General features: G+C 42.5%; 1 protein-coding gene across 1 annotated transcript; it reads right to left on the bottom strand.

The window, feature by feature from the left end:
* Nucleotides 1-7,320: 7,320 nt before the first annotated feature.
* LOC110977660 (homeobox protein Nkx-2.1-like) lies at nucleotides 7,321-13,055 on the bottom strand. Its single transcript, XM_022231958.2, has 2 exons — nucleotides 12,290-13,055; nucleotides 7,321-11,026 (listed from the first exon to the last, which is right to left on the bottom strand). Exons 1-2 carry the CDS (start codon nucleotides 12,630-12,632, stop codon nucleotides 10,248-10,250), a joined length of 1,122 nt encoding a protein of 373 aa, XP_022087650.1. The 5' UTR covers nucleotides 12,633-13,055; the 3' UTR covers nucleotides 7,321-10,247.
* Between the last annotated feature and the right edge of the window lie 1,041 nt (nucleotides 13,056-14,096).

The raw sequence follows: 14,096 nt of genomic DNA, 5'->3' as shown, positions 1-14,096 counted from the left end.
TTTGTTTTAAAAACCTCCAATTAGAAAAAAATGAGGCTAATAAAATCAGCGATTTTCAGACACTGATTCCATGCATTGCCTTTCATATGGCCCACATTCACACTTTCTATCAACGAGGTTTTGAAATTACTGGCTTTTTGCCAACCGACAGTTTTGTTTTCCTCAATCATTAACCAGAAAGCTTTTGAAGTACGGTAATGTATATTGGGATAGACATTTAATATACTCACAAGTAATGAAAACAAAACAAAAACTACACTGACGACGCGAAGGAACAAACATTGAAATGCACGTGACCAATGTACAGCTCGACCAGAAACAAAACAAAAATGCGTCTGTTATTTTATTCGTCTCTTGAGTGATACGTACTCTTTTGAGGACCTAATTATGTTTGTTTCTCACCCCATAGTGAGAGCAACAGAAAAGTGTTGCGTGTGCCAATATCGTGGAGCAGCAATTTTATCACACACGCCTTGGCGTTTGGATGAGGGCATGATTGATTTACGATTTAACATTCGGAGAAATACGGGTAAAAAAACAGCGTGGAAATTATTTCAAAAAGGTAAACCACAGATTGGATGGTTTATGGTGAACAATACTTTCCTGTCATAGATTGAGTAGAAAATATTACTCGGGTGGAAAATCGATCCACTGGAACGTGTTATGGCGTCTCTTCTCTAGTTACATTCTAATAGGATATTCTAATAATAGACTTGAGGAATACAATCATTTTGAGGAAACTCTGTACAAGGACAAAGTTATTCTAACTTTCGTGCATAGGTCTCTTGAATTCGACCCTTTTTGGTGACTTATAACGTCTGCAAAGCTTCGAAAAAGTTAATCGTCCTTTTTTGGCTGGAGCTTTTATTATTTTTTTTTCGAGCAGTTAATTCGCCCCGAATCTAGAAATTAAAGTAACGGTTTTAAACTACAAAGGAGGAAAAGTGAGACTTTGTGAGCTTGGGATCTTTGCGCTGTTGACATCAGAAATGCGGTACGGTAGCTGTACGTAGCGCACTGTTTTTAAAAGTGAAATATTTCCGTTTTATTAGTCATCTTGAGAATTCCATTCATTGACATTTCAATCAATTCTCTTTTACAACAGTCCGATAGAAAGCCTTGTGTTTTTCTCCAGTCATTAGTTCCCCCGCCCCGCCAAAAAAGTATGCAGCTCAATCCGGTCAAGTCTGTTGAGGCCTAACACTTGAATAAAGCCAGTTAAAGTGCTGTTGGCACAGGGGAGTTCAATGTGTGTTTATGTTACATTGTGTCATTTATTACCAAACAGACGGGACTCACAGGCCCCATCTTAAATAGACTATTGTTCTATGACACTTGAGTTCTCAATAGTCGAAGGAAAGCCGACAGCTGCCAAACGCAGTTCTGGTAGAAGGAAGGGGCAATCTTCGCCAGCAGACCCACAGCTGTGGCCATCCCTCCCCCCCCCGCCCAGGCTGGAGAGCCTTGCTCTCCCAGTGAGTACGGTGTCGCCGCTCGCTCTCCCCCTGCGGTCGACTAACGCCGCGATCACCGTCTCAATAACCTGCTGGACGGTATTGACAACGGACCCGTAGTTCGCACACGCTCTCGCGGCGCAACCTGAGATTGTTATCGCTGAGCCCTCACCTTATGTGACTTTTCTCGCCTTTTAAAATTCGGATCCTTGTCTCGTTAGTTCATTTCATCGTTCCATCCCTGGTTTGTGTGAGAAGCGATTCTGAACAACTCTATACAGGAAAAACAATAACCCCAGATTCAAAAGAATATCAACGTGGACATTATTCTGAAACGATAAACGCGCGTTTTGACAGCAATACACTTCTGTTCTTGGACAGTTTCAACAGTTCCTGGGTAACTAATCGTGAGTATATCCAAACGTATTTCCTCTTCATATAGATTAAAAGAAGAAAAAACACACTGATGTGAAACAAACTCGGCTGAAACAGCTGCAATTGCTACAACCAACTTGCGCCGTCGAGTGCAAGTGGTTGGTAGTCGGCAGCTCGGCGCACCGCCATGGGTTGGTAGTAAACTCTCCGCACGCTGTCCCCCTCGAGTTCCCCCCGTGCTAAATGCCGTTTTAATATTCCCCCTCATTGTCGAGTGCTCGAGTAACATGAGGCCGCTCGTGCCGTTACTTGACATTTGCCCCCATCGTGCCTGGAAAATATTAACATAACACCAAAGCGTGACAGCCGAGGCCAGGCTAACATTTCCCAGCCACAACAGGAGACATTCCCACGAGTTGTCTTTTCTTATTCTTGGCACTGAGCACGAAAAATCAAGAGCAAAACAAAAACTCAAACAGCAAGAACAAAATCCAAATCAGTCCTTGGCAAGGCTCCTTGCACATTGTGTAATCGGCACTCTTTCTAAGCAGGTGAATAGAAACACTCCATTTCAAATTATTACAAAAACGACTCCTCGTTTCACGCTTTCCCACTTGTAATGATTAATTCGTCGACGCGGCGCGGGCCGACGTGACATTCAGTTTGGTGGCGTTTGAAAACAATAACACTGAAATAAAGAAACGAATGCATATTCATGAACAAGGGCTCAGAGCCAATTCATTTTTTCTCTTTCTATGTTTTATTGATCATAAGAAAGCAAAACATACATTAGAAAGAAAAGGCACAAATTATACACAATAAAGGAGATTGAGAAAACAGGAGATAAATGGAAAGTATTAAAAAATCTTCGGAAAAAAAGTGGGAGCCGTGAAGAGATGTAGAAAGACGGTCACTGTACATGTCCATTTGAAATGATTGCATGGGGTTTACAGATTTAGAATTGACATTTCCATTTTTTATGATGAAGACTAAGGGTTTGATTTTGATAGCAATCTTATATTCCATATGATATTGATTTTGTAAAACTGTCTTAACCCAGAAAAGGAAGGCATTTGAATCTGGAATGTACCCCTATATAAATAAAACTTAGTATAAAGAAAAACGTAAGTCTGAGATTTGTTATGAGGAATCCAAGCCAATTCATATTGTTATTTAGTAATGATTTTTCTGATTGTGGAAACGGAGATACTGAATAGATAATTAGAACCACGTGGTAAAGAAAGGCACGAAAACATAATCGGACCTTGACTCCTTTTTTGGTTAATTAACGCACCTCGGATCCTGACTGAATATTGCCTTGTACGTCTGCATCTCATCACTTTTCGGGGTTTATTTTTGGCACAACTTGCAACAAATGCACACCGTATCATTAATAATCCTGCCCCGTTCCGAAAGCTCGTTGGGGCGGTTTAAGACTGATCAGTGAACATCAACAGTTGTCGTTCTTAAAACCATTGGCGTATTTGCAAACGTTCTCAACAGGGCTCAAAGCCTGCAGAGGTATCAGAGATTTCATGCAACACAGTATTTTTTTTCATCTATCGCTTATTTCTTTTTCATGCCGTGGTGCCAAAATGGAACAACACGTGTCAAAATTCTTGGTACTTGAAATTCATTTGTTGATCCCCTGTCGCACGGACCGCCCCTTGCAAGTGATTCCGGACAAAGAAATCGGCAATTAATGACCTGATAATGACGAAGGGGCCCTTTGTGTGCCATGCCTCCGCGGTGCTACTGTCCTTACGAGCCGAGCTGCACCAGGGGAGCACCTCCCGTAGCCCGTTGCCTGGATAGCAACACCGGCGTGTGGCATGCCGGCTATCTCGCCCGGGGTGTGCAGTTTTATTTTTGTTCCTGATCTAGTTTGGGGAGTTTGCCAAAGCCACTTCTGCTGTGTTTCAAAAGACTCGAGCAAAGCATGAAGTGTTTTTGTCCAAACAAATATTTTTAAAATAAAAATGGGGGAAACGTATTGGCCCTCTGTGTAAATCATTTGTTTGGGGAAAATATTTTTGTTTTGTTTTTTCAATAATGATAAAGTGCGATTGGAAAGCGAATGTCCCAAGCGCCGATCCCTCACAATCATCAGCAATCACACGAAAGTGATTATAATTATGCCTGAAGTTAAAGCATGGGCAAAGGCAATGGACCTGAGTGACAATGTGAATTAGAAAAGTCAGTGTCTACAGAAGGTGCATGCTCGAATTATGCGGGGGAAAAAAGGATCCATTCGATTTTTTTCGTGTCAGTTTGCAATTTTAACGTCTTTTTACTGTGACATCCCTTTGAAAATGGTTGAATTAAATGAAGTACATTTCCCAGAGATTTCATTAACAATGCCTTCTCATGAGCCACCGATCGTAAGAGTTCACTTTGCATAAATTCTGTAAAATGACGACGGTGTTTAATACGTGGTAGATAATATTAAGGATCATTACTTTACTTGATTATGAAAGTGCATGGAAACTGAAGCTAATTACAACATGAGTAGGCTAGACCTACATGAACAGAAATAGTTCCAACTGAAACGAAAAGAAATGTTCCTCTCTCTCAAGTCTCTAAGCACTTTGCCATAAGTTGAATGAGGCAAGCGTAAATTACTTCAAAAGTAATTTCCAGGCCATAGTAGAAATTGGTGGAGAGCGACGACCAGTTGATTTCATTCATGTTTGGTTATGGCTCTTCTCTACCAACCATGTCTCTCACGGCACGGGCAAATCTCCACGGCAAACAACCCGCGAGATTCAACCAGCTTTCTCTAAATTCGCCCGAAACTCGAGATAAACGTGAATTGGTAGATTCATCGTCGCCAACTAAAAGACAGCGATCCTTGACTGTGCTCTCTAGCGAATTGTAATCATGGACGGGCAGTGGAATAGCCCGGTAATATGTCGGGTCCACAAACATAACAAAATGTCTTTGGCTGCCGTGTATCATCACACCATAACAAAACCATCCACGGGGCATGTCGAAGCAACCATTTCCAGCTCGTGTTTTTACTGCCTAATGTTGCGTGATAATTACATCAAACAACCCCAAACTAATCTCATCGAGGTTTAAATACGCGTGACACCTTCTCCTAATGGGAGACCATGGTTTTGTCCCCCTTACACACAAAAAAAGAACGTGCCGCACCGTCGTGCCTTGCATCGCCGATGGGCAGAAGCGAGCGATGGCGGGACGGCGGGTGGATGCCGCCGCGAGGCTGTTGATACCCCCAGCAGTTGCTGGCATGACCGATCACTGGAGAGGTCCAAAGTCACAGTCTGGTGTATGTATAATGGTAAAACCCAACATTCATCATGAAAATGATTTTTTTGGGGGGACCCATTCTGGCTCAATCCCTTGACAAATCGATTATGTACGTTCGTGCAGAAGTTTTCTATTGACACATACACTCGACATGGCGATTGGTGGACAGATTTTTCTGAAATTGAGAAGAAAAACAAACCATCAGGAATTGAAAACAAAACAGGCAAAATAAGTACACAACATTCCCCGATCAATCACGAAATCTCAGCGTGAAAAGCAAAACCTTTCCTTACCTAGCTGCTCTTATGACTCTCATGCAACACGCTTATTTTTTACCAGTCCTTTTCTACATTTTGCAAGAAATTAATTTAAAAAGAAAAGAAAAATGGATTTGTAACCTAGGCCCTACAAGTGAAATCCACATTTGGGTGTGTACTGATTTTGATTCAGCGAAATTACATTACAGGCCTCCTTCATTTGTGTAGTTCATGGTTTTTTAAAGTTTGGTGAGCCTTTCCCATTTCACCATCCCTTCTGCCAGGTCAACATTTCCTTTCCTTTACCGTATGTTCATTTTTTCTTTTGCTTGACATGATGGATCGTAATTGTTTTCCTGTTTTGAATAAAATAGAATCAATAATGTATTTTGTTATCCTAAAATGCTATTTTTTGACACAATGGTGCGTGGCTGAAATAAAGTCAATAAACACTTTCCCAAGGCACGGATTCCTTTGTTAGAGTTGAAAAGCAGACACTAACTTCGAGTTTTTAAGTTGAAATAAACAAAAGTCTCGATAAATTAATGAAAGGTGACGTGCTTCATAAGGTTCCGAGTTTTGTCATGCTATAAAATACGTACAAGCTGTAGAGACCTGTGGTTGAACCAACCTGTATTCCACATCGCTGGCTTCACTTCATTAATTTGTCTGATTGACTTGCGATCCACTTGGCATAATTTGCATGAAACTGTCTTTACTCATCAACGCTCGGTTCACTCAGTTGATTGTCCTCAGGCGTTGTTCAAACTCTCTTTTGCCTTTCGTTTATAGGCACAACGGTGAAAACGAACATTTTCCCCTGCCTACAATAAATTCACCCATGGCACTCTCCGACTCTACCAGCAACATTTTGTCGAATCCAAACGAAACTGGGCTAATTATTTGGCTAGTCGGCGAAAAGCTAAGGGCAGGAGCTAGTCGAAAGTCAACAACAACAAAAAAATTCACGAACCAGCTAATTTGTGGCAATTTTTTTTTACATTTTCTGTTTCCCCCTCCACATTTGAGCAGTGGGACCTCCCAACAGATGTTTTTGATGTAGTTGTGATGTTTACATTCCTGAAGGCTCACGCATGCCGCTATTATGCTTTTTCGCTCTTTGAACTTTGTGTAACTTTCGCAGTTGTTTCTATTGTGTGGTTCCTGTTTCCAGAAGAAAAGTATACTCAAGCTAACCATTGCCTTGGCTTTGTGTTTCGTTTTTTTTTCTGGTTGAGTTTAATTAATCATTGGCTCGACACTGTTGCCAGTACCGGGATAGCTGTCGAATCGCACATCCGGAATTAAACAACGTTCAACGATGTCATTGTTCAGTGTTTCATTGATCAATTTGATGCACTGCTGCCTGCTTGGCGCATAGTTTTTGTCCAAATGGCAATTGTCACATAATATGGACGAACATGAACTCAAGGTAGTACAGGAATATTTGGGGAAACCGGTGTGTGACTGAAGTAGCCTACGTGGTAACGACAAAACTTATGAGATTTAATGAACCTAAATTGCGAAGGATGCGTGCGTACCAAACAAAAAGAGGTTGAGTTTTAAAGGATTTGCTCACATTTTGCCATTGTAAAAGATTCTTTAGCGATATTACTTACTATAAAAAGGAATTTGCTAAATACAACGGTGGTTTGAAATTTAAATAAACTGGTGGTTCTTGTTCGGCGCTGTTTAAAACAGAGAAATTTTGCCTTAATGCAAAAACCTAATCTTATAATAACATGCATGTTTTTGTTTTGCAAATTGTGACTTTAACAGCCGTTAATTGAAGACAGTCCTTAGATCAGGAAAAATTATCCAGGAAGACCGAGTCGATTTTTCACCTTTGTTGAAGTGAAGGATAAGACATTGATGTATCTTCTGCAAATCACCGCGAGAATACAGATTGCAAAAGGCAACTTAATCGTGAAGAAAAACTGAAAATTGAAACTCTTCGACAATTTATTTCTGTACAATTTCTTGAACAGCATTATCTTTATTTACTCACTATTCTTACATTCTTTATAGATGAAGTGTTGTTAGTACAAACAGTATTTTGTTGAAGTTTAGAAAATATCACAAAACAAAACATTGGAACATTGGGTACAGATCTTTTACAAAATGGAGTGGGGTAATATTTTCAATAGTACACTCTATAGTTAAATATTGTATTTCAGGTGTGTAAAGTAAATAAATAAGTCCATTAAAGAAGATACAATTCTTTATTTTGAATTGATATTATTCAGTTTCCCTTGCATCGAAGTTAATCATCTTTACGAATTCTATCTTCCAGTATATTTTCCTGCACACTTCAAACGGCCTAGAGCAACAGACAAGATACGGGGTAGGCAATAAAGTTCCTCATGCAAGCAAGTGCGGTCACGTGTAAATAAGCAATCTCAGCGATTTTGTTTTCGTTATTTCTGAGACGTGGGGTGTACAAAACAAAATAAAGTCGTGAGCCTCAACAGACACACGACATGAAAGCAACGCCCACTGTTTTACTACACAATAGCAAACCACTGGGCTCATAGAAAATCGGAACATCTACCCAACTAACAGTAGAAGCACTATCATTTCGGCATTGTGATCAACTTTACTCCGACTCACACCAAATGTTTTGTCAGACTCCTTGGTGTAAATATGTGTGTGTTTGGAAGAGCTAAGCTGTGAGTCTCAAACGCCAACGAACCCTTGTTACACTCCCCCAAATAAATGTCGTGATAGGGTAGACATGTGGTTGTTTTAAATCTCTGTGATTGTCATAATTATGATGAATGTAATAACACTGAAATAGTTTCTTTAAGCAAACTTGCCATTTCACAAATGTTTATAAAGGTGCACAACTTCGTCGGACAAAATGATGAAGCTTTCAGCATTCTGGTAACATTTTAAGTATTGGTCTTGCCTAAATTCTTTCCGTGTTTCTCGAACATCAGATAGCAATAATAGCGCATATTCAGGACAAAGGATGTGTATATATAAGGATTAAAAAAAACAACATTCTTTCAGACGTGTCTAGCAACTGACCCGGCTAGTACTGGCACAACGGCCGATAACGAACAGTGTACAAATTTGTCCTGGTGTAGGTAAATTTACCGTGTCTTTTGTGGGACCAGGGAAGGCCAATTCATGCGCCCATGTCATATGGGGAAGACTGAAGCTACTAGTGCAAGTCATCTTGACCTCAGACATATCTTGGTTGCCTTGTAGCGGCTACACGTGTACGTACACAAATACCAAGCGATTGGAGCTGCCATATGGGCCAGTGACGGCCTGTATTAAACAAACTCCGTGAACAATCAAGGGACGAGTGGTTGGGAAAACGCGATTTGTGAACCTAGAAAATAACTCGTTTAACCGTTGAACGAGATTGCTGCGTTGCACTACTTTGACTTTCTGGGAGTCAAGCTTTCATTACGATCATGGGTACGCATGTACGGGATAGTTGTAATGCAAAGTCCGTGGTAGGCTAACTTGAAATGCACCGCAGTGATAAAATAAACTGCTTAAACCTAACACTGGTAAATATGCGCTTCTTAATTATATGAAAAGTGTCAGTAGTTCACACACAGAGAAGTCGCATCTTGAGGCCAAAAGTCACTCTGATTTTGTAAACTCCAGTTTTGCAAGGATTACATGCGTTGGTGAGATGTGAAATTTGAAAGCCGCATCTTCCAATAATATAAAGATGGGTGTTCAACCATAAAAGCTGTTAAATGTTATTCTCTATAACTTGTGCATCAACTTGTCAGACTACAGTGACAGTGGAGAATTCCAAACGGTAATGTTGGCCATACTGATTCTTACATTAAAAAATGTTAATCTGCGGCTAACCCCCCCTTTCATTTTGTTTCCTGAGTTGTAACAAACCACTGCAAACACACCAGTGTGAAGCAAGTCTGCTCAAAGTATCCGTTACACAAATGAAACTTTGATGTCATCTATGACCAATAATGCTTATGCACTTGGTAAATATGCTTCGTGTATCACATCATCAATTTGCCTGCTGAAATTTAAAAAAAGGAGCTACAGAGGCCAGAGCAACCCATAAACAGATATCTTTTTTTCTGAGAGTCAAAGTAATGCGGCTGCTTGAACACTTTACAAAGGTCTTGATCAGAAAAAAAGCTGTCATAATAAACAACTTCTTACGACATTCAAGGTGGTTTGAACAATCTGTGATCACAATGAGTGACAACTTGAGACCGTTACATATTTTCAACAAAATTTGTTTGAGTCATGTGGCGACAATGACAGAAATTGTTTCCAAGCAGACAGATATAAAAACTCTTAACTCTTCTACAGTTCGTTCAGAAAAGTACTACGTCCCCGCTCGAAACAACAGTCATAATTTTTTAACATATGCTGTTGAATCTAAGACAATAATTTTTAAACCTTTTTGTACAACAACCACCCACAGTTTGATCTAGTAGTAAACAAATTGAAAACAGAGTTTCGAACAAAAAGTATGTAAAAGGTACAGCAAAATTGAGTGTGTGGGTTGACAACGGAGAATGCCAAGCCAAAGTAAGCAGACTGTCTCGCAGAGAGATAAACGAAGACTCACCTCGGTTGAGCTTAAATTAAGCGCCACGTGATGTCTTTAATTCGCTTAGGCCATACTTTTTTTGATTTCCCCTCCTTCAGTCAGAGTCTGTTAAAGTCTCATCAATTTGGCCTATGCAATAAAAAGTTTTGGCTTGTCAGTAATTGTGTGCATCTTGAGATGTCTCAATGCGTGGTATCACAATCAACGTTCTGCTCGTTGTAGTGGATTTTTCAAATTTGACCACAAAAGTTAAGGCTGCATTCGCTGTCAACCTATTACTCTTGCGGGATTCAAGGGCAGGTAGGAGTCGTTTCTGCCTGTCGCCCGGGATGATTGTCACCATGTTCTACCGTGCAGGAGAAATGGTGCAGCGGAGGACATGTTAGTGCCATTCATGGCGTGGTACGGGTTGACTGCCCCTGACTGATGATGAGGCGAATGGGAAGAAGTCACGCCGGGCCCCGTGTTGGCGCCCACACCGTGCCCACTGCAAGACGACGAAGAGGAGTTCACCGGGGCCGCCTTGTGAGCTGGTGGGGCCAGGTGGGCTTGCTGCACGGTAGTGGGGACATGGTGGGCCGGTGCCTGGTGGGCGCTAGGCATGGAGTTGGCATGGTCGCTGCCCGTGCTGTGGGCATCGTCACCTAGCTGCGGGGACGCACTGTCGTGGGCCGAGCCACCGCTGGAGCTGCCGTTGGACGAACCGTTGCACGGCTTACCGTCTTTCACCAGCACAGGAACAGCCACGCGCCGCGGAGACTGGTGGCACACGTTGTTGTTTTCGGCCATGTTCTTCTCCTTTGTCTGCCGTTTCATCTTGTACCGGTGGTTCTGGAACCAAATCTTGACCTGGGTCGGGGTCAGGTTGATGAGACTGGCCAGATGCTCCCTCTCCGGGGCTGACAGGTACTTCTGCTGCTTGAACCGCCGCTCCAGCTCGTAGACCTGGGCCTGGGAGAACAACACCCGCCGCTTACGACGCTGAGCCGAAGGCAACATGGGCTTGGACAAGTCCCCTCCAAGGCCCGGCATACTCATGTTCATATTCATGTTCATATTCATGTTCATATTCATGTTCATGTTCATCGGAGAATTGGGATTCATCAGACGCGAAACTGAATCGAAAAAGAAACAGGAAAAATAAGAAGTGAGCATTCAGATTAGTACGAAACGAAAACCAGTTCAGCTCAGTTATTGATCATCACTATATTGTTGAGGTTCCTCACCTTACAATAATGAAGAATACCTCCACGCTATCGTGGATAGTTTTCATAACTTTCGGCAAGCATGTTAATGCATATTATAGCCATTATAAATTCCAAATCAATCTCAGCTTATCAACAGAGCAGGTGCGATGCATACAATTTTCTATTTCAATCGAAGAGTAACCTTTGAAACTTTTGAGGTGAGTGGACAAAAATAAATTCGACTGTAACTAAAATAAAAAGGGGAAACTCATATCAGATTTTTCTAAAGTAAAAATTGAAACAAAAGTTTAAAAAGGAGAGATATTTATGACAATAACAGTGTAAAGACAAATCTAATAAAAAGCTTAGCTTGAATCACAGATGGTAGATATCATCCTATTGGAATATTATTCCGAGTAAAAATGAAATGATGATTTGGCGTGAATTATAAAGTAATAAAAAGCATGGGACCGCATAAAGGAGAAAAATGTAAAATAAATTACAAATATAGCAGAAAAACCTATACATCTGTTGGCTGCTTACGGGAGAAACATACGGCAGCACAGATTGTTTGATTTACAGGCCAGGCAATGACTTTGGGTTGAAGTTGTTTGAAGTAAAAATTCTTATAGTTGGCTGAGGGGCAGCGGATGAGTGGCCGGTGCTACACAGGAGGACGGGTCGTGAGGAGAGTTTAAGTGATAAAGAGTTCCACTTCTCCGGCAATCTCAACCTCCTCTGGTTGCCCCTCGCAACCAGGAGCTTGGAGAGGAACAAGCACCATCGTGGCAACAGAGAGGAGAGGCTTCAGTGTCTCCACCCAAGTGCCGTGGAGGGGCATCTTGGCACAGCTTTAAGGGTTCACTTGTTGGGGAGAGGCCCTCCCCCGAGGGGCTCTGTTTTTTAGGCACGTTGATCGTGGACTGGGGTCGCCCTGGAAAAGGCGTGATGTTTCGGACTTGAAATTGGGAAGAGTACTTGTACTTTATCGACTCGACTGAAAACATTATTTTGTGTGGCCATATTTACTGATCACGCCCTGAACACTCAATCTATGTGACAAGCGAGTGCAGCAACTGTCGAGTACACATTATGATGCGTTAAAAATTGCCGCTGGTATTTGCTCGGGTCGCGGTGGGATTTGGTGGTGGTGCTGGTGGTCAGATAATTGTTTATAAATGAAACACTTACTTGAAAATCTTGGATCTGGGTTTGCGCCATACCAGCTGGAAGCCGACTGCCGGACGTGGTCGTTGTAATGGGACAGCTCTCCGACGGAGCCGTTGCAGTAGGTCGTCCCGAGAGGTGGGTGGGAGAGCTGGGGGACGTGCATGTGGTAGGGGTTACTGACGGGGACGTTCATCGAAGACTGCATGTTGTTGGAGTGCTGGGGGCTGCGGTAGGTCGGCTGCATGGTGGTCATGAAGTTCCCACTGGGGTCCAGCATGGATTTCCTGTAGCCAAATTCCTCGAGTGGACTCAGGATGTCTGTGACCGAGAATGGAGTCGAATGCGTCTTGGGGCTCAATGACATGACTTGCCGGCGCAGTGCTGGGGCGGAGAGGGCTGGGTTCGGATCGACGAAACTCGACCGCTCACTCCAGAGTCCCCCTGGTGTAATGGCAAATTGGTTGAGCGGATCAGCGGTGGTTCTTATGAAGAGTTGCCCAAATCTCCTGTGCCAACACGCCTAAGCCCGCGTGCGCTCGTACCCGTACGTACGTTTACGAGTTCGACAGGTGGGTTTGGATTCCCCCTGTCCTGCTCACGGTGTGTACTAGCAGTGGTCCGGCCCACGATTGGAACAACGGGACTGCATACTTAAGAAAAAAAAAGAACTATTGGCTGTCACTGTATGCACCGACCGAGTAGCCTGCAGGGGCCTGGTGCTGAGGGGTGGCGCTGCACCGCTCGGGGCAGTTCATTACCGCTATAACGCACCACACAGCGCTTTAGCTTCTATCTCTCATCGCCTGATGCGGTGGCCGAGGGGGCGTCACCGTTCTAATGAGCAAACGTGAATGCGATGACGGTGACGTGTCGCGCGAGACACCATTGGTGCTCACTGGATGATGGCATGATTGACACTATCCAAATTGATTTCCGAACGCTGGGACCACCGTGCGCACGTGTGCATGCCTGCATGGTTCCACAGCTCAAACCCTGTTGCAGAGCCCATCCATTTTTACACCCGACATTTGGACAATAACAGGAAAATTGTAAGGGTACTTCTCTCAAAATAATCATTTGCTATCACCTTGTCAAGAAGTAATTTGCTTTCTTTTACATTTTAAAATCATGTACGGCCATTGTTTATGAAATGAAAATTACTGAGGCAGCCAACCTCGATCTTGAAAAGAGTACCTGAATATCCCAGAAAAAAAGTCGCCGTTTCTTCAAGTTCGGTGCTTACATGAGCCGAGTACATAGATCTACCACACTCAATATCATCATCAAGTTTCAATAGAGTACCCCATCCACTTGGTAGCCCGTTATTCGGTCCCGCTATTTTCAACCACTCTGAGCGAAATTGGCTATCCTCATGTCAGTAAATAAAGCAGACCCTCTGCACTGAATGGCCGCGTACTTCGGCTTGAGTCTATCCACACTCCCAGCGTGAAGGGTAATTTTGCTGGCACTTCAGTAATGAGAATATTTGCACTCTCTTGAGATGTATTTCACAGCAGTTTTTTTTTTAAACTGGGGAATATAAGTTTGATAGCCTGTTTTGGTTCGCCAAAGAGTACTTCTGATGCCCTGAATACGCAGCTCGGAGTCACCTTACACTTCTCGCGACCTTGTTGTGAAAAAGGTATGATGTTAGCGAAATAGTAAATTCGGTCGTTTTAGACTTGAGTTCATTCGTCAGGATGAGCTTAAGAAAAAGTTAGGGAGTCAGTTTTAGACGGAGTTTGCTTTATATGTGGGTGATCGCGTATTTTATCTTCTAAGAATGAAGCCTCTTTTTTAAGTTTTCCTAAAATTCCTAGCATGATGT

Source organism: Acanthaster planci, linkage group LG01 (genome assembly GCF_054643075.1).
Source record: "Acanthaster planci isolate LZ-2023a linkage group LG01, COTS_SCS, whole genome shotgun sequence".
NCBI classification, from domain to species: domain Eukaryota; kingdom Metazoa; phylum Echinodermata; class Asteroidea; order Valvatida; family Acanthasteridae; genus Acanthaster; species Acanthaster planci.
The sequence above is the reverse complement of the archived record's forward strand: the minus strand, read 5'-3'. Positions and strand labels throughout refer to the sequence as shown.

Excerpts from the sequence above, each read along its gene's own strand:
- LOC110977660 (XM_022231958.2), bottom strand. The coding sequence starts at position 12,632 with ATGTCATTGAGCCCCAAGACGCATTCGACTCCATTCTCGGTCACAGAC. Across the intron at positions 11,027-12,289 it reads CCCAGATCCAAGATTTTCAA|TTTCGCGTCTGATGAATCCC; the intron begins GTAAGTGTTTCA and ends TTTTCGATTCAG.